At 34.1% G+C, this 26,435-nt stretch overlaps 1 protein-coding gene across 4 annotated transcripts in view; it reads right to left on the bottom strand.

Annotated features, from left to right (window-relative positions):
* LOC127857618 (cGMP-dependent protein kinase, isozyme 1-like) overlaps positions 1-26,435 on the bottom strand; it is a 92,296-nt gene that overhangs the window by 5,309 nt on the left and 60,552 nt on the right. For all 4 annotated transcript variants that reach the window (XM_052394129.1, XM_052394118.1, XM_052394140.1 and 1 more), the window contains 8 exons: positions 26,227-26,295; positions 19,938-20,015; positions 18,499-18,637; positions 15,342-15,481; positions 13,455-13,686; positions 12,773-12,936; positions 8,501-8,686; positions 6,523-6,589 (listed from right to left, as the gene is read on the bottom strand). In XM_052394129.1, coding sequence (XP_052250089.1) covers positions 6,523-6,589; positions 8,501-8,686; positions 12,773-12,936; positions 13,455-13,686; positions 15,342-15,481; positions 18,499-18,637; positions 19,938-20,015; positions 26,227-26,295 — 1,075 coding nt within the window. The remainder of the gene's footprint in view (positions 1-6,522; positions 6,590-8,500; positions 8,687-12,772; positions 12,937-13,454; positions 13,687-15,341; positions 15,482-18,498; positions 18,638-19,937; positions 20,016-26,226; positions 26,296-26,435) is intronic.

Here is a 26,435-nt window from a genome sequence, read left to right as displayed (position 1 = left end):
CTTTTGAAACTAAATATTGACACATCATGAAGAATATTAAATAATGATAGTGTCTTGGAATGACAGAATGACTTATGCTTTTTTATTACTTAAAATATTTATAAATGGATGTATTTGAACCACTTTTTGGGGGTAAACTGGGCTTAATGCATGTGTGTTAAATGGTCAATCCAAATTAACTTGTGCAGTTTGTTACTCTTTCCACTTTAATGGGATTTCCAGTTTATGGGACGTCTCTTCTAAGCAGCAATCCAGTTAAGAATTAAGGAATCACAGGTAAATCTGGGAAGAAACTTATCGGACATGCATGAAGCCCTGTTTTCCAACCAGGCACATTTATTAGCGATACCATTCTTTATTCTCAAGAATATGTGCCAATACTTCAGTTTGCAAACACTTGAACAGTTTGAAATGCTTGCAGACAATTTCTATGTTCTTTACTATTAAATTCCAAATTAAGACATTTATTAATGTAATTTGTAGAACACCTTTGAATCTATTAGTAAAATGGCGAGAGGTCGCACTTTAAATTATAAAGGGCACAGGTCAGGGTCATTGGTGTTCATAGTGAAGTACACATTTATAAGAAGAGCAATGGATGCAAGTGCAGCAGCATTATTTAGATTACATAAGAGCAATACTTGTACGTATAATTTGTATGTTCTGAACAAAAAAATTATACATACAAGAATGTACTCGCAAAATACTTCTAAATTCATCCGTACAATCAATCAATCATCAATAAATAGAGAAAGATAGCTACAATGCTTTTCAATAAATTAATTTTCATAATTTTAATATGGCATACACAGATTACAATATTTGTTTATTGAAGATGATGGCTATAAAACAAAAATATTGTATAGCTGAATTTATATAATACATAATAAAGTATTGCAACTTTATTTCATAACCAAAGTCAAGAAGATACACGTTAAGAAGTGTTAAAATGATTGAGTTTAAGGAGTTACATGTATATTTTATATTACGTTCACCTATTTCTTGATACCCAGACAAAGCAATTGAGTAAACCTTGCAATCAATCATGTAAACCTTGCAAGTCATCATGTAAACCTTGCAATCAATCATGTAAACCTTGCAAGTCATCATGTAAACCTTGCAAGCCATCTTGTAAACCACAAGCAATCATGTAAACCTTGCAAGCAATCATGTAAACTTTGAAAGCAATCATGTAAACCTTGCAATCAATCATGTAAACTTTGAAAGCCATCATGTAAACCTTGCAAGCAATCATGTAAACATTGCAAGCAATCATGTAAACCTTGCAAGCAATCATGAAATTCTTGTAAGCAATCATGTTAACCCTGAAAGCAATCCTGTAATTCTTGAAAGCAATAATTATGTAAACCTTGCAGTTGATCATGGAAACTTTGAAAGCAATCATGTAAAGCTTGCAATCGATCATGTTAACTTTGAAAGCAATCGTGTAAACCTTGCAAATGATCATGTTAACATTGAAAGCAATCATGTAAACCTTGCAATCAATCATGTATACTTTGAAAGCAATCTTGTAAACCTTGCAAATGATCATGTAAACTTTGAAAGCAATCATATAAACCTTGCAAGAGTTACTTTACTTGTTTGCTACTGCACTTGCTCGACTGCTGTCTCTATAATGTGAAAAGAGAGCACAGTGCATTTTGCTCTTTATTTTATCATAGCCATAGATTGTCGGATAATATCTATGCATGGAAATATTCATTTTGTTCAAATTCGACAATAAGATGTTGAAGATTTTAACTTCCCACTTTTTAAACTTTTTTATTCTTTGCTACAGATAAAATATTGCTTGATGGTTAATGTCTGTGGGTTATATTTAATACATGTAATGGTATACCAATTAATATATTTTAAAATGTGAAACTGCATGAATTACACACATTGAACATTTAATTTAATTTAAAAATTAAAACTAATTGGTATACAATATATATAAGTTGAAACAATTATTTGGTTATGAAAATTGTAGGAATGTTTTGAGACAGGGTAATATACCTTTGCCTTTTAGTGCAAAAACGAGACATCATCATCTGTGAACGTCTTATTAGGTAAAAAAGTTTAACATTATATCTTGCAGGGTTAAATTTGTTTAAAATTAACTGATTTTCAACAATTAAGACCACTATAAAATAACACCCAACAGTTACATTCAAGTAGCTGTCACATTCTACAAGGATTAAGTTGTGTTTGAGTAATAAAACACATTACCAGAGGTTCATTACCAATTACTGATCATGGTTCAGATTTTGAAATCATTAGATGTCAATTTCATTCTAAATGGTACATTGTTAATTGAACCACATTTTATAAAGAGCTCTGGAAATGAATCACAATTTAGGTGATCCATCTAAGAAATCAATCACATAATGAGACAACAATTGACCATTTTAGTAATTAATAATATTATAGAAAGAATATTGTATAAATCAAACCCATTCTTTCAGTTACATAAAAGGATCAACCAATCACATCCTATGGTGTCTGTTTTAGAAAACAATCAATCACATCATATATTACTAGTACATGTAATAAGTAAATCACATTCTAAGAGCACAGTACAAGTGTTATACCAGACATTGCATGCACAAGGCCATCCTTAACTGTTAAACTATTTGCATTTAATTCATATTATTTTCTTCATAATATGTACAATTTAATGCATTATCATTATTTCTTGTCCTGAATGTTAATTTCATTTATTTATATATAAATTATTATTGTCATGCATTAGCTTTTAGGGCAATTCATTACCTTTCTTATATACTTTGTTGTAGGTTACAAGAATAATGAACAATAAATCTGTAAATATGCCTTCCCACTTGAAACTTTAGACCATATTGATTTATTTAGTTGAAAATGTTGCCTCCATTTTTTATAATATTTTTTGTTTTATCTGACCGGGTTTACAGCCTTATATTTTATTTAATTCTGAACACAATTAAATAAAAAAATAATTATATATTACTGTATTCAGAATTTTGTCTTCTTTCTAAAAATGTATGCATATATAAACATTAAGTCCATGATAAATGTTGTACTTTAAAATCTTTATCCTAACAGAGTACCCTCAAGTGTCTGAAGTGGCTTATCAGTTGTCGATCAGGTTTCTATGGCGTACCATTTGGGTCGAAAGTCAACAAGACCTACTAGGTAACAAGAGAAATGTACTTCGACGTACAATATGTACGTCACTTCGACGTACAAATATGAAATACACTTTGAAGTAAATATTTGTACGTCGAAGAACAATTTGTACTTCGACGTACATGTTTGTACTTCGACGTACAAATTTTTTTAACAGCCAATCAAAACACGTCTCTTGAGCCGCTTTTCCTTCAGATTTATTCATAATTAATGTTTAAAATCTCTTTTTTTTAAATTAAGGACAAAATGAATAAAAATATCAAAATTGAAAAAAAAACATTTTACAAAGAAGTATTTAATGCATGGAAATAGATTATATACCAACTTGAAGAAGATTCAAGGTTACCTTTTTCAAAATTAAAATTATCAAGCATATTGTGAGTATTTATTGACCATGAAGGGCGGAGTATCACGGTCAAGCACATTACTGTGTAGGAAATTTCCAACGGTAACCAAACAGTTACCAAATGATTATGGGTTTAAAATTGTACAATAACCTCCCTGGTTTGGTCGTATTTTGTGATAACCATTATTTGCATAAGTCAGAGGTTAATTCCGCCACACCAGGCAAAAAAATAGGCCCAATATCTATGAGTTAGCGGTCGATAGTCGCATAATTTGTTATAAATAATAATAATAATAATAATGTTCAATAAATACGCTCAATATATATGAGTTAGCGGTCAATAGTTGCATAATTTGGTATAAATAATAATAATAATAATGTTCAATGTCAAATACCTCTAAAAGCAAGAGATGTCAGGCGTCTTCTGATTGGCTAACACTCATATGGGTCAGTAAAAACTGTACGACGAAGTACAATTTTGTATGTCGAAGTACGAAAAAATGTACTTCGACGTACATATTGTACGTCGAAGTACATTTTTCTTTTTACATAGTAGTTCTTGTTGGCTTTTGACCCAAATGGTACGCCATAGGTTTAAAATATTGGGGATATCTTATCCACAGGAGTTTGAAATTCTATCAATATAGCTAATCTAATGGCTTAATAAAAAAAATGTATACCCCTATATAGTATAAAGACTAGTAGTCTTATACTATAGTCTTTATACTATATAGGGGTATAAAAAAAAATATTTAGCCATTAGATTAGCTATATTGATAGAATTTCAAACTCCTGTGTCTTATCAGTATGGGGTGGATGCAGAAGGAATGGGTTAAACAATTGAACAAGTACATCGGCACTACCCATTTTGCTTCTGGTAATTTGCAAACTTTGTGTTGAAAGAAAGCTTTATTCATGCTTAGTGCAGACATAACTATCTTGTTTTTGTACTTTAAAAAAACATGCAATACCTATATAATATGTGTATCAAAGAACAGTAAATTGACACATTCAACCATACGTTTATATGTTCTATATTTTTTTAAACACTCAACACAAATTCGAACAAAGTGTCCCTTAAAAGTGAATTTTAAACGAAGCTGATGCCCATTGCAAACTAATTAGATGGCTATGTTTTGTGTGTTTGATTTGAATTTTTTTAAACGTCATCCATAAATTTATCTTTTTTCCTAAATTCGAACATCTAAAGTTCAAACTTAATTTGACATTTGCCGCTAAAAGTAAAGCATAGGGAGGACTAAAGTATCCTATCTCCCCTCCTCCCTCCCATTGGCTCATAGTTTCTCATGAAGATGGCTTAAAATAAATAAAAAAATCCGAACCTCTAACAAATTGTTAGGGTCAGGGAAAAATGTTAGTGAGTCGGTCAGAATATTCCAAACAAGCTATGTTTAAAGGATGGCCATGTTACATGTATTAGTTCATTTGATTATCCGTGTTAAAGTTTACATCAATTATACTAGGAAATTGAATTACAGAAATGCATTCAAGTAATGTTTCCAAACATGAAGGTAAGGAAGGCCACACAAATACAATCCTCACCTTTTTCCAGTCATGTAATGTTTGTTCCTATTTTGAAGCAAACCGTACCTTTAAAGTCTGTTGATGTATTGATTTAATACAAGATTTATCCATTTGCTGCATGCATATGTCTCTTTATATTTGTTCAAATTTCAACCACTGACTCAAGGGAATGAATTAACATATGAATATTGTCTATACTGGGAGTTTCCTGGATGTAAATATTGTCAAGAAACTTGCCTGGAACTGGTTTGTAGCATGTTGCTTCAATCATGAAATAAACTGAGCAATAATAACCAGACTAGTGTGAGTTATCATGATTGTTGCATTCATTTTTCAATAAGGCTCTTGAAGCAATTAATAATGCATTATTTATTGCAAACAAATGTACCAACATTTTGTTCCGTTTTTCGAAATTAAAATTTCTTATTGGTTAGTCATCTTATGGAAATTCTTTTACCATCTTTTATTTAGTTACATAAAAAGTCTTAATTCTAATTGTTGAGCAGCTGTTTAAAGTTTAATACACTAATGTAAAACTGGGAAACATTCTAAGCTACATCAATATACCATTATATATATATACATTAGTTAGCTACCCTAGATAAACAAGAACATCTCAAGTTATTCTTGCCAACATACAGGCATTAAATACATTTGTGCATATCCTGTTTCATGAAATGCATTAGTCTTAGCTGTCTTATTGACCAAATAATTGATAACATTTCAAAAAGAAAACAAAGCCACCAACAAATAGTTGCAAAATGCTTTATAGGTTTGCTTTGTATTCCTTATATAATTTGAACACTTACAAATAAATAATTAGGAAGTTATTGGCAAGAATAAAATGCAACACATTAAATCACCACAAGGGAAAATGAAAGCATATATTTACAGAAAGCTAAAAAAACAAACAGAAATAAAATAAGTTAGGCATTGCAAACAACAATAAATAACACAGATTAATGTCAAATTTTAAGTAACGAGAGAGCAAGAAACGGAAAATGATAGTGAAAATGGTGACAAAAACACTCCACTCGTAATCTGTCAAACTTTTATCTAATTAACCTATTTTCTAAGGAAATTGTGACAAAGAAAAACGCCTTATTTTTTGCTAACCTGATTCTCAAGGTGCTTTACTCACACCATTTTTCCAATTTATAGCCAAACTACCAATGCCTTCATTAACTCCAGGGATTCTGTACGAAGCTGATCTAACAATACATGGAAAAACGGTATTCCTGATTTTGGAGTTGTTTATTTTAATCATTTTGAAGCATACCAAATATGTTGCAATTCATAATAAAAATCTGATAGAATGAGAGCATTTTAACAGTTCAGGTTCTGAAATCCATACAAAGTAATAAGTGCTTTGTCAACTCTGAAAGGTGATTATGTCTTATAGGGCAGAAAGAAGAGCTATTGAAATATAACTGTGTATGACAAACAAAATGGAGACAGTCCTTTACCTTTGGTACAAGAGGTGGAACCATAGCTCTGTTTGCAAGTCCAGTCCAGTCAAAGCCTTGGAACCATCTGAAAACCAACAAGACACATGAAGATATATGAAGGAAAAGACAAAGAAAGGCAAAAGATCATTTTTTCTAGAACACCTAAACATGTTTGTGCCATCAATCATTAGTTCATTTCGGAATAAGAATTAACAAGAGGCCCATGAGGGCCTTAATCGCTCTACTGCAGGGATCATGTTTTTTTCGGTTTTGTCGGTCCTAGACCGATTGCGGTCATGAAAGACCGATTGAAAATCATAAACAGTCGGTCTGATTCTGTTTGCTAAAATTCCTGTGAAAATCAATTACACAGTGCACATGCTAACACCCCCCTCATGACATTATTATCTCGATTAGGTGTGATAAACCATTCGCTGCAGTCTCTAAACCAGTCAGGACCGGTTTATTGCACGTCAGACAAAGAATAAAAAATTTGTGAACAGCGGATTAAAGACGCGTCCGAAATTAACGAGGGTGGTCGAAAATTGTGCACCTTATACACTGAAAGCACGCGCTGTAACTAAACAAAACATGCCGATACATTTTCCACCAGCGTAATAATCCGGTAATATTATTATGAATGAAAGTCACGGATCTGATCGACAGGACAGCCGAAAGTTATTTTTATGGGCGGAACTTCACATAAGACAGTACACAAGAAAAATAATATACATTGTATAAATCTTTAGTAAAAACCGCATTAGAATCAAAATAATTCGTGTACTTTATAGTTTGTTCCGTTAAAAAAATGACTAAGGGAATTTTACTGGTACATTTATTATACCACCTTCATGAATGGCAAAATCAATGGTATATATTTTAACGTAATTTGTCAATTTCGGACATAAATTTTCGGATACTTTTTCCCCATTTATATCCAGACCGATTGATGTTGCGGGAAAATATGATCCCTGCTCTACTGCTATAAACACTGTGCAAGTTTGGAAAGAATAAGATGGAAACTGTGTACTTAATCGCGCAAACAAGGAAAGATTATTGTTTACTTATTTCTCTGATACTGCTCATATTCAATAGGGTTCAAGTCCTCATTGATATAAAGATACTGTGCAAATTTAGAAATAATTGCATGAAAACTGTAGAATTAATTGCGTAAACAAGTGGGACTTCAAAATTTTCTCATATTCAAGGGGAAGTCATTCTTGACTTAATAAAATCTGATCATAAATAAAGAAGTTATGGCAATGTAACTAAAGTAATATGCATATTGTAAATGGAAAAAAGGCCATAATTCTTACAAAATGCTTGATACAGTTGTCTGCTCTTGTTTATAGATTGGGGTCATGTTGGTAAATTAGTTTGCAAAATATGAAAGCAATATGTCAAGGGACTGTGCAAGTTTGCCAAGAATTGGATGAAAATTATGGGTTTTAGCACATAAAAAAACTGAATTTTGATTTTTTTCTCAAATTCAAGGGGAGATAATTCTGGACTTATAACTCTGATATTGCTCATTTTCAATAGGGTTTGATTCATCATTTAGATAAAGACACTGTGCAAGTTGGGAAATGATTGGATGAAAACTGTGGACTTAATTGTGTAAACAAACCTTATTTCACAATTTTCTCAAATTCAAGGGGAGTAATTCTGGACTTTTTACTCTGATGTAATCCATTTTCAATAGGGTTCAAGTCCTCATTAATATAAAGACAAGAAAAGAATCGGATGAAAACTGTGGACTTTATCGCGTAAACAAGAAAAAGTCTAACGCACGGACGGACGAAAACCACGCCATCCCATAAGCTCTTCTTACCTTTGGCCAGTAGAGCTAATAAAACAACTTCTTAAACATACTACACTAATTCTGAGATCAAATTCTATTAGCTTAATATTGTTGATTAATATTGAATATTAGTACAGCAGCTAGCAGTCAATATTCTGGTTTCGACATTTTGTAATGCAAGCATGTATTACTCACTTGTTTTTCTTAATATCTATTATCCCGTTCTTGCCGTATCCCAGACGTTCAGTTGGGTTGTCTCGGCACAGCTTCTTAATGAGCACATGAGCATTGCGTGAAATTTTCTTCGGAAATTCGATGACATCGATACCCTTCAAGATGATGTTGTACGTCCTCATGGGATCAGAACCAGAAAACGGTGGGCTGGAAGACAGAAGAATACCAATCTGGGTACAAGGTAATGTGGGAAAATACTTCCTGCCAAGACTGGATTAACGTTCAGAAGAAACTTCCTATAAATGAAAAATTCCATGAAAGCATAAAGGGTTTTCCCTGATCTGCTTGTGTGGACTGTGCAGGCTAATCTGGGATGACACTTTAAACGTGCATGCATTAAGCCCTGTTGTCCCAGAACGTGGCTCATATATGCTAGCTATAGATAATCTAATATATGAGATTACGAGAGCCTGATCTGATAATAACAGTAGTTACTTGAAGCCTGCAAAGTAAGTGTTCAGTGTAATATAATGTGTAGCCTTTGAATAACATGGGTGAACAGCAGCTATATCTCAATATTGATAGAAGTTCAAATGAAATACGAAGCAGACTAAAGACTAAATAATTTGAATAAAACTCAACTGAAAAAAAAGCATATGACAAAAGTGATACACTCGCTGTGTAGACAGTCAAATCAAGCTAGGAACGCAGGAATATTCAGCTTCATCTTCAATGTCATTTTGCCTTGCCACATAGTGCCAGGCAACAATCAATCAATCTAATAACCTAATAGCTTCCAATATTAAATGTAAATGTGTAACCTTCAAGGGGATGTCAGAGTCAACTTGCAATTACGTCATGTAAACGCTGATCAACTTAACCCATTTATGCCTAGTGGACTCTCCCATCCTTCTTAATTGGATCAATTTATTTATAAAATTAGGGATGTCTAGTATATTTATTCTTATATTTAGAATATTTCTTACAGAAATTCCTTAAAACAAACAGCGTAGACCCAGATGAGATGCCACATCATGCGGCGTCTCATCTGGGTCTACGCTGTTTGCTAATGCCTTTTTTCTAGACGGTAAGCATAAATGGGTTAACATACACCAGGGGTATGCCACACATTCAAAACTTATTGCAAGCTAAGTATATTAGCTAACCTTTATTCTCCATGACAGAATTATGAAAACTGCTTGAGAATTTGCAAATGAAGGCTTTATATACCGGTATCTTATAAAAGGGCTCTCTAATGGATTTCCAGCCTTGCTGAGGAACAATTTCATTGACCAGAATGGCTGTCAATTACTAGTATTCAGAGCAGATGCCATCAAATTGTCACACTCATGTTAAATTACCATCTTTTATCTTGCCTTGACAAGTAACGTAATTAGATACATAAAATTTGGCCAGGCTTCAATTGACATGAGAAATGATTGCTTTGTGGACCTGACAATGTGTTTGGGAGATATGCATCAAACTATTCTTCAGGCTCCACATTACCATTAGTCTGATTGTCCACAAGAACCACAAGAACTGAAGCAGAAGTCTGAACAGCTTAACACAAGAACCACAAGAACTGAAGCAGAAGTCCGAACAGCTTAACACAAGAACCACAAGAACTGAAGCATAAGTCCGAACAGCTTAACACAAGACCACAAGAACTGAAGCAGAAGTCTGAACAGCTTAACACAAGAACCACAAGAACTGAAGCAGAAGTCCAAACAGCTTGAACCACAAGAACTGAAGCAGAAGTCGGAACAGCTTAAAATTATTTGCCAGTCAAACAAGACAAGTAATAATCTTCAAGAACTTCTTTTCTATAATTTTTTTGTTTGTTTTTTTAACTATAAATATGGTTTTGACATTGAAATGATAAAGATCAAAAGATACAAACTCTTAAAAACTATTCAATACTTTTAACAATGGAAATGATGCACATAGTTCTATTTAAAAAACGGTTGTGATAGTTCCCTCGTATCTTTCTTGCAACTTTATTATCACCTGCAGTTTATGTACTCCAGATCTAATAAAAACATTCTCCACATTCTGAAGTTCTAGTAATATGTGTTTGTTTATATGTTTGTTATGCACAATAATAAGCTATTAAAGGAGCATAGTGACCGTTAATATGGCAAGCCATTTTTCAAAAATAAGATAATACTCTAATTAGTCTGTATCATATGTTTCATAAACACGTACTTCTTATTTTTATAAACCAGCAACTAAATATTTATTTGTACATTATGTCAAGTTGTCATTGGTGACGCTTTTAGCAGACACAGGATAGTCTGTAGTAGAATTAACCCTTTCAGTGTGGGAACCAAATTTTGAAGGCCTTTGCAAACAGTTTGGATCCAGATGAGACGCCACAGAACGTGGCGTCTCATCAGGATCCAAACTGTTTGCTATTCTGATAGTATTCTTTGAAAAAAAATCGAAGAAAATGCTAATTTTAGAAATTCAGCCGAAGACATTTTAGCAGGCGACAAATTTCCCAGCATGCAAAGGGTTAAAATATACATAGTATATAAAGTTTCACTGAAAGTTTAGGAAAAGTAAATGAGTCGTCCTCTGTTTAAAGGGGGTTAAATGCATGTGTGTAAAGTTTCGTCCCAGATTAGCCTCTGCAATCAACACAGGCTTATCAGGGACGACACTTTATTTGTGATATGTTTTGTTTAAAAAAAAATGTCTCTTCTAAGCAAAAATCAAGTTTAGACAGAAAGTGTCTTCCCTGACTAGCTTGTGCAGACTGCACATGTTAATCTGAAATGACACTTTACGCACATGCAGTAAAGTCCATTTTCACAGACCGCAGCTTATAAAATGTTTGGTAAAACAATGTGGAATTTAATGGCATTAGACTTCATTACTTGACATATGGATTATAAAGATTATGTCAAGGTCTGACTGCTATGTACCTCTTAATAATATCAATTTTACAAGGATTTACCGGTATTAGGAAGTTACTATTAATTCTTCAATGATATATCAGCGTCAGCATTGTTAAACTTTTTGTTAAACTGTTATTAGCTATTGATTATAACATGCAGAGTTGTAAATACAGTTAAATATTCACACTAATCTCCTTTTGCGTTGACAACAATTACCAGGCTACTGAGGCTAGAACTGAAACTTTCAAAGTGAAGTTATTCCTTAAGAGAGGAAATTAGAAAATGTCTGAGCAGGAAATGACAGGAAATTCAATAAAACATGGTGATGTTGCATTATTTTCCACAATTTATTCAAGATAAATTGCATTTTCATTTTCTCTTTACATGGGGTAGTTAATAATAAAACAGTTCTATTGATTACACATTCAATTTTGCATAATGAAACCTAAAACCTGCACTGAATCAGGCAATGCAGTCAATAAAATCAAAAGTACCCCTACATGTCCATGCAACAAGCATAATATGCTGCAGAAAGGCAGCTGAGGAAGGTATTTTACAATCTATTGTAAATATATCCATCTTTACAGCTTTGAAGACCTCTGCAAAGCAACGCAGGCTGGATGCATCAAGTAATCTCTTAACTCTTTCAGTGCTGGAACCAAATTTTGAAGGCCTTTGCAAACAGTTTGGATCCAGATGAGACGCCACAGAACGTGGCGTCTCATCTGGATTCAAACTGTTTGCTATTCTGATAGTATTCTTTGAAAAAAATCTAAGAAAATGCTAATTTTAGAAATTCAGCAGACAACATTTTAGCAGACGACAATTTCCCAGCATGCAAAGGGTTAACAAATTCCACTCTTAGTCATCTTTACCGACGCCATTGGAGGACCTAAGACATGTGTGTATAGTGCTGACCCAGATCATCTTGTCTGCACATGCAATTCCAGGACAGTACATTCCTCACTCAGTGGACTCATGTTCAGATGAGACATCATACATAAACACCATTCACCTTTAAAGTTTCTTCCCGATAAAGCATGTGCCAACTGCACAGACTGATCCTTGTGGACATTTTATGCATATGGGTCCTGTTCTGAGAAAACTGGTCTGAATGCATGTGCGTAAAGTGTCGTCCCAGATTAGCCTGTGCAGTCCGCACAGGCTAATCAGGGACGACACTTTTTGACTAAATTGAATTTTTGCTAAGAAGAGACTTCATTTAAACGAAAAATGTCATAAAAGCGGAAAGTGTCGTCCCTGATTAGCCTATGCGGGTTACGCAGGTTAATCTGGGATGACACTTTACGCACATGCATTATGCCCAGTTTTCTCAGAACACATTTAATGATAGTTTCACTCTAGTGGTGATTGCACCCTTAGCTTCACCTACCTCCCAGTGAGCAATTCAAACATGAGTATTCCTAGAGACCAGTAGTCCGCCGCGTAGTCGTGACCTTTGTTCAGAATAATCTCTGGGGCCACATACTCTGGTGTACCACAGAACGTCCAAGTCTTGCGGCCAAAACCAATCTTCTTGGCAAAACCAAAGTCAACCTACAAAAGATGTTACCACAAGTTTCACTATCTGGTTTCTAGTGTTTCCTCAAAAAGTGTACTGGAATATCGTGTGGTAAATGGTTAACCTTTTTTATACAAATACCCTAAAGCTTGTCCTGTGTAGATGAATGAAAAAAGGATATTTCTCTGAGAATCATTACACCATGATGTGAATATTATGATGTAGTTTCACAAATTTAAAGCAACTTGAAGGCACCTTACGGCTCCATATAATTTATTGCATTAGTGTCACGAACATGGACAAGAAATTACTGTAAAACAGTGACAATTGTCACTGTTTTTCCCTTGTTTGACTCAGTGACTTAGCAATTTGTGTATTCACTGATATCAAAATAAACCACTGAAACGTATATAATAAATATAAATTTATAGTTGTCTTTATTCAAATAGGGCAACGAAAATAAAACAACAGCTGTTAAAAGTGATTTAAAATTAAACAAAAAATCAAATGATAAGGATTGGGCAAGGGTTAGGAGAATTCATTCACCACATACCAGTTTAATATATCCCTTATTATCAAGAAGCAGATTCTCTGGTTTCAGATCTCTGTAAATGATGCCCTTAGAATGAAGGTACTGGAATGCCTCTAGAACACAGGCAACCACAAATCGCGAGGTGGTCTCGTCGAAGCAGCCATGGTCTCGGAGAATTGTCCACACCTCACCCCCCAGGCACACCTCCAACATCATGTACACAAACTTGCGGTCCTTGAAGGTCTTGAACAACCTGAACAACAACAATAACCTTTCAGGGATACACATAACATAAGAATGCTAAGACAGGCAACTATCTCTAGTAATTTGGTAATCTGCTCATAGAGTAAGTAGTCCAGAGCCAAGTACACATAACTATAATATAATACCCATATTTAACTATCTTTGTGTGTGTGTGTTTTTTTAAATAAACTTATAAACTGCGGGAGAACTGACTCAAGCTTTCCTAAAAAGCTAGTTTACCAGACCAACTAACAACTTTTGAAATTTACTTGCCCAGACCTATATCTTTATGTTCAGAAAAAATTGCTAATTTCCATCTCCGTCCTGCATTCTTGATTAAAACTGTATCAAGTTTATAAAACCTGAGAACCATAGTCAATGAAATAACAGTGAGGTACTCAGAAACCATGGCAATACTTAAGTAATCCTATGAAGTGGTATTGAAGTAAGCATTATAAAACAACAGCCTTCTTATACATGTACTCAAGACTCTGATATTGCACTAATGAATGAGATCGCAAGGGAGGAAGATACCATTTGTACACTTGTGGTGGATTCATCAAGACTTTTCACTTTCAAATTTATTTAGTAATGTTAAAAAAAAAATGGTCACCCATTTTGAATTGAAAAGGACAAGGTGTGTTTAAAGAAACAAGAGGGCCTAAAGGGTCCAAGGTCGCTAACCTGAGATGAAAAGGAACTAACCTGTTCTGTGCATCCCAAGATATCATTAGAACAAATGTTCTGATCAAGTTTCATAAAGAGTGAACTACAAAAGTAAAATTTAGAGTGCTAACAAGGTTTTACTATAGCCATATAAAGAAAACTTCCCCGCCCTCTGGCGGCCACGTTTTTCAACCAAACGGAACCATTTTAAAAGTCATACAAGATATTATTCAAACAAATATTCTGACTAAGTCTCATAAAGATTGGACAATAAATGTGACTTTTACAGTGTTGACAATTTTTACTAAAGCCATAAAAGGAAAAATGAACCCCCCAACCTTGTGGCCATGTCTCGTCCACAATATCATCGGGCCAAATCTTCTCACCAAGTTTCATGAAGATCGAGAAATAAATGTTGAATGTAGAGTGTTAACAAGGATTGATTATAGCCATATAACGAAAAATGCCTGCCCCCTGGTGGCTATGTTTTTCAACCAACCAGAACCATTTTTAAATTCATTCAAGATATCATTGGGACAAATGTTCTGACCAAGTTTCATGATGATTGGACAATAAATGTGGCCTCTATAGTATTTACAAAGATTAACTATAGACTTATACAGAAAAATGCCCCGCCCCCTTGCGGCCATGTTTTTCAACCAAACGGAAACTTTTTCGAACTGCTTCAAGATTGATGTTCTGGGAAAACTGCACTTAATGCATGTGCGTAGTGTCATCCTAGTTTTAATAGCCTGTGCAGTCCACACAGGCTAATCAGGGATTACTCCATCTGTATTAATGGAATGTTTGGTTTAAAGGAAGTCTCTTTCAAATTAGAAACCAGTGGTGTTGGACAGTGTCATCCCTGATAAGCCTGTGAGGTCTGTGCAGGCTAATCTGGGACAACACTTAAGGCTTATGCATTAAGCCCTGTTTTCCCAGAATGAGGTTCCAATTAATTAAATCTGTTAGTTATGGCATAAGTATCCGAGATCTGACCTGGTGATGAATGGAGAATGGCATTCCATCATGATCTTCTTCTCCGAGTAGATGTGTTCCTGCTGTCTCGTCTCCACAATGTGTTTCTTCTTGAGGCACTTCAGTGCAAATGTCTTGCCACGGTCCGCTGCCAGCTGCACCTGTGAATACAATGTGACCCAATCCAGTACAATTTTATTTCTTAGCTTTTTGGTTGGATTTTTTGTCATTTTTAACATAACTTTTAGTCATATAACTGTGTTATTTAATCCACTCATTTCCTTAGTAAGCTGGTTTAACAGTACTGTTCCATGATCCAGATACATAGATACAGGCTATTAGCTTATTTAAATACCCAAGGGTTACTCATAACATAGATGCAGACAGCCCGCACATTCAGTCTCTTGTATGTACATGTATTGCTTGGGGTAACATGATAATTAGTAGTTGTAGAGTTAAGCTTCATTAGAATGCTATAAAATATATAACCTCACACTTGTGTTGTTATTATGTCATCTGACTTATATACATTTGTATTACAAACCTCTACACTACAATACATTAACATTAGAACAAGTACACACATACTTATGCAAGTAACTCACAACTGCATGTAACTTGCATTGGAGGTAGGGGGAGAATGGGCATAGAAATAATATAATGACCAATCACCACATAACTTGTCATTATCACACAAAACCATGGAAGAATCCATTACAATCATACGGCAGAAAGAGCTGAAATCGGTACAAGACCAAGATCAATAACAATATAAATCATTGGATCTTATGGATCGCTCAAAAGTGCTGAGTAACTGAAGAAGAAAATCATTTTAAAATAATTTCTCTTTGTTTATATAAAAGAAATAACTGCATGGATTTGATTGCAATCATCATCTTGGGAAATCATAAATCGTTGACCATGAATGGAGCAATCTTGTTTGATCTTTCAATCAATACTAATTATGCCTTTACTCTTCAGCTGAAGGCAACATTCACGCTGGGATTGACGCTATGACGTTCCTTATGGAAATAACCTTTCCCTAAGTGGCAAGGAATAATCCCTGGGCATGTCTACCCAAATCTAAGCAAATATCACCGGGGCTTCATTGCAACAACACTCTTAACGGATTCTAGACATACAGCTCACAAAAAACGTTTAAGCATTTTTGCAGTAATGTGTTTGCATGACTGAGCACAAAATTGTGCCTACATCACACCATGACAGACTAATATTCAAATGCAGGTCATGAAAATGGGAATAAATATGAGTAATGCCAAGCCTCCAGAGAAAAAAATGCCATCTGGCAATACAAATATACATTTCCACATTCATTTAACAAAAATGACATAATATATAAAGATATCATAAAGTATATTCAAATCTATATTTCTAAATCTTTGTGTAAACCAATAACCATTTAATTATGCCGACTTTTCCAGCAACCTAACCAACTTCAAGATCCTGCATTAATTAAGCACAGGAAGGTAATTTGCGGTTCATGTTGGCTGATAGAGCACAGCTATATAATTGAAGGTAAATTGCACAACTACTGAGAAAAGCTTTTTGACTGCACTAAAAGCATTATGAATTTCTCCCTTTGATCACCTTACAGAAAAGGTCACTAGGTGAAATTACGGTAGCATTTCTAATGTAATCAAATCCGTGACTTTTGTCTGGACACAGAGGCCAAACAATTAGGAAGAGGAGAAATAAAAACAATTTCCATTTTTGCATGTGGAAATTCAGACATGATTTGCTGACACTGATGTGTGGGTTGTAATTGCTTATAGACAATAACTGTGCAAAGATCAATACTAAAATGATGATGCTTTGTAAGCTTTCTGTTTTGTAGTTGTCATGGTGAATGGAATATTGTATTAATGTGAAATCCTGGCAGTGCAAAACACTTTCAAAGTGACTGCCTACTTGTAGCAACTGATTGTGAGGGGCAGTCAAACTGCCACAGTCTCTTAATCTCTTAAATAAGTCAATGATCCTATGCTAAGAAAAATAGTCTTTTTGCCTTATGAACTTAGATTTCTCAAGAATTGTGGACAGAAATGGTAAGACCCTATGTTTACTGGAAGTTCATTTGAAACAATCAGTAACGAAGACCATCTCATATGAATCAAAGCCTAAAATACCAAGTCAGTCCCCACTGTAATACCTTAGCTTATTGAGCTGTTGAGGATATCAATGAAATAAATATCCTTGAAAAAAGCCATCATACAATAAGAAAATAAGAAGAAAGTATGATGCTTTTGCTATCTTTCATCCACATAATGTAAAATGCTGACCATAATTCCCATTCTTTGCTAAGATCTGCTATAACTCATCAGTGTAATCTGACATCTAACATGAGAAGCCTGTAAAATCAGAACGGAATCACTCAGCTGTCAACCTTGGGCTGGTTTATCTCAGCAAAGACTTGATTTTGCCAATATCAGAGAGAATCTAATCTTACCATAAACTATTTGCCAATAGTCTCATTTTTCTAATAACTAAACTGGTATTTTAACTTGTAGTTTTAATAACTTATAAAAATGTAAGTGATCTGTATACACATGTACTTTTTAAGCATCCACACACTGTCATCAGTTTTCAGCATATTGACTTCGACATATTTATAATAGTATAATCACGCTGAAAAGGAACAAACATAAATAAACTTAAATGTAGAACATTGAAAGCCATTAATCTCTGATCCAAATAAATTGATAACCCAAAGTCAGATGGGCCTTTCAGCCTTCATTGTACATATGCTGATATGCTTACATGGATTTTAAAGAATGATATAATTGTCCTGCACTCTGGGAAAATAGGGCTTAATGCATGTTCGTACAGTGTTATAGAATAGCCTTGCTTATGCAAACTGCACAAGCTTATTTAACCCTTTGAATGCTGGGAAATTTGTCGTCTGCTAAAATGTTGTCTGCTGATTTTTTTTAATTAGCATTTTCTTCGATTTTTTTCAAAGAATACTATCAGAATAGCCAACAGTTTGGATCCTGATGAGACGCAACGTTCTGTGGCGTCTCATCTGGATCCAAACTGTTTGCAAAGGCCTTCAAAATTCGATTCCAGCACTGAAAGGGTTAAGAACATACTTTACACACATGCATTAAGCCCAGTTTTCCCAGAGCAAGGCCCAGCATTATTTATAATAAAACCTTACCAGTTCTACCCTGCCAAAGCCTCCCATTCCAAGAGTGGCAACAATCTCCATGTCTTCAAGACGTATGAACTGGTATTCTGGGTCGATACGCTCCACAGTTGGCGATACCATGCCATCAGCAGGCGCACCCGTACTTGTTCTACAACAACAAGAAATGTAATAAATGCTTAAAAGGTGCAATACTGATATGAACTTACATAAGTTAATAAGCAAACTCATTTTAAAAGCATTTTATATGTGTAAAAAAGTTTTGTATGCTTCTATTTTAATTCTTTTTAAACAAAAAAACAAACTTATTAATAAATAATTATAAGAAAATTATTTTTAAACCTTTTTCCTGATTCAATAAAAGGTTCACAATAGCATATCTTATCCTTAATTTTACACAAAACAATTAATGTTTTAAAAAATAACCTACAATTTTCTGAGTGTTGTTACTTGATCTGTTAGTACACGCAAAATTAATGCACAAATCCAATAAATCATTTTCAAGTAAAATAATACAATCAAAACTTTCAAAACTATTATAATTTATACGGACAGAATGTTAAAATGTTCTTTTAAAACTTTTTAAATGAAACTGAAACCATCCAAAATATAAAAAACATTGCTATGATGTTATCACAAAGACTAGGTCTGTATGATTCCACTGACCAGGGCTTACTTGGATGTTTTATAGTTTTCAGAAGTTGCTGATTATGTTTTTGATAAAAAGCATTTCCAATTAAGTGCTAAAATAAGACAACAAAAGGTGTGACAATCATCTTCACAATAAACTTGTAAAATGTTCAATAAATAGTTTATTGAGAACTCTTCAATGTGTGAAAATATAATTGTTTTATTATATACAGTAAAGCTGTTAACTGGCATGTCACCTGTCTGTCTTCCTGCCATAATAGCAAACAATCAATAAAACATCTTCAGTATTAATTACTGCAGAAAAAAAGACAAAAATAAAAGATACAAATAATTGATAAAATAAAAAGTATGATAAGGTATTCAATAGCATAGTATACTATTTTCAAATATATACATGCACCAGCTATCTTTTCATACTCAACTCTGCCAGTATCATGGTGGGTGCACTTTACAATCACAAGTTCATAAAGTATTAAATTAAAAAATAATGTAGCTTTGGATTTTGCAAATATTCCATATAAAATATTTTTTTAAAGCTTCCAAAAACTCGCTTCATTTTAAGCATATTTAATAAGTGCCTCGTTCTGAGAAAACTGGGCTTAATGAATGTGAATTCCCCATATGCTTATCAGGGATATATTTTCCACCGAATCTCGATATTCATTTAGAAAAAACTGTCTGTAAATGAACAATACCATAAAAGTGGCAAGTTTCATCCCCGATGAGCCTTTGTGGACTGCACAAGCTAATCTGGGACGACTCATTACGCACATGCATTAAACCAATCAAACGCCTCCTACCTCTGGACTCCACGTTCAGCATCCCCATAATCCTTCTCCCGCAGCTCACTGAGTGTCCCAATGAGCTTATTGAAGGAACTGAAATCATCAATAACATCATGTAAAATACGTAAGCATGTTTATTATAAATTATTTAAATACTTTGTAGAGAATTTTAGAATTTAAAACCGGTTTAAACCCTGAGTGCTTTGCATTGACTGTTTCAAGGCAGTAAACCCAGCTTAATTATATTATGTGTGTGTCACAGAGTTACAAATATTATTATATTATTATTTGATTTTTAATTGAGTACATTATAAATTCATACAATACAATAGTTACAGTTTTAAAGATATTGAATTGATTTCTGTGAATATGTTTGAATATGATTTCTTTGTCTACTGAATTGCAGTAGAAGGTTGCTTGGAACCACATGTTTAACTTGATATTGATTACATTGTGTTAGTTACAGTCTTGGAAGTCTTCTCATGTTAAATTCACACTCAATATGCAGACTGTATGCTGAATGTATGCTTATCAGCTCTAGCTATCAATAAGGACTGTGACTAAAGATTCTTAGACAAGGTGCTAATTAATTACAGTCTTATAGAAGTAAGGAAGTAAGGTACTGTATGTTGGATGAGAGATAGATATGATTGGTCAGTGAGATGTGTGGGTGTGACTTGGCATTAAGGATCTGTATGATCATGGATGAATGAGAGATATGATTGGTTAGTGAGATGTGTGGGTGTGACTTGGTTCTAGGGATGAAAGGGTTTCAATAGAGTGACAAGTTGGTTTTATGAAGGAAGGAAGTAGAGGTCAGTAAGAAAAAGTTAGAAAGTGAGTTACAAGTTAGAGAGAGACAGTTGGAAATAGGAGGATGGAATTTGTTAAATAAGATCTGATAAGAATGTAATAGAGTTAAGAAGGAATGCTTAAGAATGCAATATAAGAAGATGGAATTTGTTGAAAATTATGTGAAATATAAATGAATAAAAGAGTAAACGCAGAAAGCGAGTTATGTTAAGCCATTAATAAGTAGGGCATAGATTTCCCCCTGGTCCGGTTACATAATGGTGGAGAATCAGGGTATGTTGGGACCAACACGGTTGTGGAACTCATAAAGGCTGGTTATGATGTGGTTGTCATGGACAATCTCCCAAAAGCAAGTATGGAGCGCATGAGGCGGTTGAATGAAATCACAGGCAAGCAGGTGCCCACATTCAGTATCGACATGTTGGACAAGGATGCCCTCAGGGATCTATTCAAAAAGCACAAGATCCTCTGTGTGATGCAATTTGCTGGCCTGAAGACAGTAGAGGAGTCCTGTAACAAACCTCTTCTCTATTACAAGACAAATATAGGCGGAACAATCAGTCTTCTTGAGGTGATGAAGGAGTTCGGTGTGTACAACATTATCTTCTTCAGTTCTGCAGCTGTGTACGGCTCACCCAGTTACCTGCCCATAGATGAGAAAAACCCTGCAGGGGGCTGCATCAACACCTATTGCAAGACCAAGTACTTCATTGAGGAAATCCTCAAAGATAATTGCACTTCAGAAAAGCAATGGAATGTTGTGCTGCTGCGCTACTTCAACCCAGTGGGGGCCCACGTGACTGGCAAGTTAGGGGAAGACCCTCAAGGAATCCCCAGTGACCTGATACCCTACGTATCACATGTGGCCGTAGGAAGGCTTAAGGAGCTCACAGTGTATGGAGACAACTATGATACACCTGATGAAACAGAGGTGCTTGATTACATCCATGTAGTGGACCTGGCTCAGGGACATGTGGCTGCCTTGAAGTACATCGAGAAGGACTGTGGCTGCAAGGTGTTAAACTTGGGAACAGGGAAAGGTTTTTCTGAGATTGGCATGGCCAAAGCCTTTGAAACTGCTTCTGGAAAACGTGTGCCTTACCAGATAGCCGGTCGTCGTGAAGGTGATATAGCTTCGTGTTACGCTGATGCCTCTTTGGCTGAGAAGGAGCTTGGATGGAAGGCAAACCTTGATCTTGCAAAGATGTGTGAAGACTTATGGTGCTGGCAGTCCAATAACCCGAAAGGTTTCAGAACAGAGAGCTAGGATCAGAGACTTATGGTTTATCAGTTTTATACCAATTTTATTTGTTTATAGAAAGTCATTTTAAGTTACCAAACAAAATCAAAAATTAAATGTTTACATAAATTGTTATTCTAAAAAGTTTAATTTACCTACTACATGTATATACAAAGATTTTTTGTGTGAAATGAAATTACATTTGTTAAGTCTTTTTGTGTGGATACGGTTTAAAGTTGTTTAAACGTTGATTGACAATCCATAATTTTACTACAAAAACCGCAATTGAGATGCTGTCAGAGTGTTATTGAATTGTGAACCTCCTTTAGGTGTTGCAATTATAAAGTAAAATCAGTTAAAATAATGTACACATATTCAATGTAGCATGTTTTTACAATTTTAACTGATGTCAATATAAGAAATGTACTGGGGTGAACACTTCTCCAATGAAGTAGGCACTTGAAGTAGAAAGACAATTCAAAAGCCAGTTACTTACCATGTAAGCTACCTTACCATAGCAATTAACCTGTAATGTTGTGTTTAATGTCTAAGTTAAGTTTTATTATTATATTACTATGTACTGTGCGTAAATTCAAAATTCAACCGCGGTAATGATTTGGTTATTTTTGGGGAGAATGGGAAATATGGTACTAGTTTTATAAGTAAACTAATGCTTAACTTTTATATTTTCAACAATATTATTTAAGTTACTTGTGTAATATGGTGTTCTGTTAACCATTGATATCTATAAGGTTAGAAGATATATACAAGGTATATATGATCAAGGTGTACAAAGGGTGATCACCGACTTAATGAAGGCGCATTTTCATGATGTATGTAGGTAGACATATATATAGGCGCAATGGAGAAATGTGATGATGTAGGTCTTAATTACAATATGACTATTATGGCATATCATAATTCTTAATTAAGGTAAACCTATAGATGGTTACAGAATTAATAAGGGTACTGTAATGATGAATGTATTGAGTTCAAACTGGGAAAGTCTTTAATACAAGAATGTGTGTGGCCTTGCTATATGGACATCGTTTAAAATATAATATATTGTCTCAATCCATTTAGAAAATCATGTTTTATCATGACTATTTAAAAAAAAAGGCACTATTATGCTTGCAACCAATAGGGTGGTTGTACTTACAAACTGTGTAAAAGTGAAAAGTGAAAAATGCTCATATGAAGTGACAAATATGTTTGAATATTTGTTCTTTGTTGTATGATTTTAATGACATTAATTTGACAGACATATGAATGATTATTGATTTGTTGTTATAAACATATGTACTAAAGAATGTTCAATTTTAATGTATGACTTTGCCTATTGATGAACTTTGAAATTCAAGAAATAACTTCTGTGAGTATGTTTGTATATTATAAACAATGACTTTATTTGTTTATGTAATTTACTTTGAATAATTGTGATTTTCATATAGCTTTGCTTTGTTAATTTGCGGAGCAAATTGTTTGGGAGAGTGAGGATGTGTCTCAGAGTTACAAATATTATTATATTATTATTTCATTTTTGATTGAGTACATTATAAATTCATACAATACAATAGTTACAGTTTTAAAGATATTGAATTGATTTCTGTGAATATGTTTGAATATGATTTCTTTGTCTACTGAATTGCAGTAGAAGGTTGCTTGGAACCACATGTTTAACTTGATATTGATTACATTGTGTTAGTTACAGTCTTGGAAGTCTTCTCATGTTAAATTCACACTCAATATGCAGACTGTATGCTGAATGTATGCTTATCAGCTCAAGCTATAAATAATGACTGTGACTAAAGATTCTTAGACTAGGTGCTAATTAATTACAGTCTTATATAAGTAAGGAAGTAAGGTACTGTATGTTGGATGAGAGATAGATATGATTGGTCAGTGAGATGTGTGGGTGTGACTTGGCATTAAGGATCTGTATGATCATGGATGAATGAGAGATATGATTGGTCAGTGAGATGTGTGGGTGTGACTTGGTTCTAGGGATGAAAGGGTTTCAATAGAGTGACAAGTTGGTTTTATGAAGGAAGGAAGTAGAGGTCAGTAAGAAAAAGTTAGAAAGTGAGTTACAAGTTAGAGAGAGACAGTTGGAAATAGGAGGATGGAATTTGTTAAATAAGATCTGATAAGAATGTAATAGAGTTAAGAAGGAATGCTTAAGAATGCAATATAAGAAGATGGAATTTGTTGAAAATTATGTGAACTATAAATGAATAAAAGAGTAAACGCAGAAAGCGAGTTATGTTATGCCATTAATAACAAGGGCATAGATTTCCCCCTGGTCCGGTTACATAAGTAAGTTATTGTGTATTGCGCCATACTGTTTTGGCGATTGGTCACTTGTCTTAAATAAAGGACCACAAAATTGTTTATAAAAAGAATGCAATACTGCTGCAGCAGCTGGAGTTTCACTTCTTTATATTATTTAGAAACATATGAGTGAGTATGAAACATCCTTATATCACTCATTGTGGAGAAATACTTTTCTATGTTAAAAATACCTATGACCTTCATCAATAAAACATTTTTAATAAAGTACCATTGTCATGTGTTATTGCAACACAAACAAACAAGTTTAATCTGTTTAACAGGATAGGCTTAAGCTTTTACATTTCTACAATTTTGAATTGTTCAAGTACCAAATGTAATTCTGGAAAAAAGCACATTAATACACATGATTTCATTGACATTTGATTTAATTTGATGGGGTATCTTGCCTTAGAGGAATATAATACTGATCAGTATATTACAAAGGCAATATATGATAATTGAAAACAATAAACCAATAGCATTTTCCAGACATAGCATTGTTCTATATGAATAATTAAACAGTCAAGGAATTATGTCTTGCAATGTTTGTACACAATGCATGATGTCTGTCTACAAGGAAGATTCTTCTGGGAAAACGAATTCTTTCCACACTGATCTAGCTCTTGGCTGATCAAGTATCAGCAATTATTCTTTCAGACAATAAAGGTATCACTGTATGGAGACAAATAAAAGATGGAGAAGAACATAGCAGAAATGTTTCTTGAATTGAATACAGAAGAATTATGCATACAGACTTAACCTTAGTTCTACATTTCATTTATCAATGTATTCAAGACAACTGGATCTGTCAGACATTTTGTCGCAACTTACCAAAAATGGAATGATTAATACATCACTTCAGACTATGTGTTATTCTATGCATTATCACAAATATCTTGAAATATTTCACTAGCATAGCATCATGGGAGTATCAAAAAGTAAAACCTTTCATATGCAAATAAATTTGGTTTCATCTAAATTTCATTCTGCTCTTAAATTCCTTTATGTAAATATCAGTTCATCAACTAATTGACATGATATATAAATGAAATATCCATGGGCCCCAAAGATTATTGCCTAAGCCTTAGAAATTATATCAGACCCAAAGTTTACTAGTAAATGAAACTAACAAATTCACTTTCCCATTGTTTCCAGATGAATAGAAAAACAAAAGGGCTGAGATGGCCATAAAGCACGAACATGAGTAAAAGGTACACAAATTGACTCGATATAGTGACCTGGCTTCTATATAATCATTGACCCATATTCAAACATGGCCTTAATTTTTTCAAAACAAACCTTTGGACCATGTATCAATCAAGATTGAGTCATATATAAGACTTTTAGATGACACCTAGGTTCTTCTACTATTTCATCTCATGACATTGTTTTAGATCGCATCAGACCCAGATTCAAACTTGGCCTAGATATTGTCATGGTAAAAATTCTGACCAAGTTTGATCATGATTGACTCATAAATGTGGCTTCAAGGATGGTTACAAGGGTTTTCTAGGATTTGACCAGATGCCCTTCTTTCAGACTCATATGACTCAAGATTCAAACTGGCCTTGATGCTATCATGATTAACCCTTTGCATGCTGGGAAATTTGTTGTCTGCTAAAATGTTGTCTGCTCAATTTCTAAAAAAAGCATTTTCTTCATTTTTTTTCAAAGAATACTATCCGAATAGCAAACAGTTTGGATCCAGACGAGACGCCACGTTCTGTGGCGTCTCATCTGGATCCAAACTGTTTGCAAAGGCCTTCAAAATTCGGTCCCCGCACTGAAAGAGTTAACATTCTGACCAAGTTTTAGCAGATGTGATGAAAATTATGGCTTCTAGCGTGGTAAACACAAATTTAAGTTTACACTGCAATTTACTGCTAAGGTCACCTAAAAGTTAATTGCAAAATCACATACTTCCTATCCACAGTGAGGCATTCCACCCCAGGAGGCAGCGCAATCACATTAGCAGTCCTTCTGTCTTCACTGAAATAAAAAACAAAATTATAATCAAGAAAATATTTGAGAGCAAATTTTCCCATCAGATAATTACCGGTATACTACAAATTGTAGCTGCCGTGATTAAACAAACAGCAAGTGTTTTGTTAAACATGCAAAATGCTGTT

This window comes from Dreissena polymorpha, chromosome 1 (assembly GCF_020536995.1).
Source record: "Dreissena polymorpha isolate Duluth1 chromosome 1, UMN_Dpol_1.0, whole genome shotgun sequence".
NCBI lineage: Eukaryota > Metazoa > Mollusca > Bivalvia > Myida > Dreissenidae > Dreissena > Dreissena polymorpha.
This window is presented reverse-complemented; position numbering and strand designations above follow the sequence as displayed.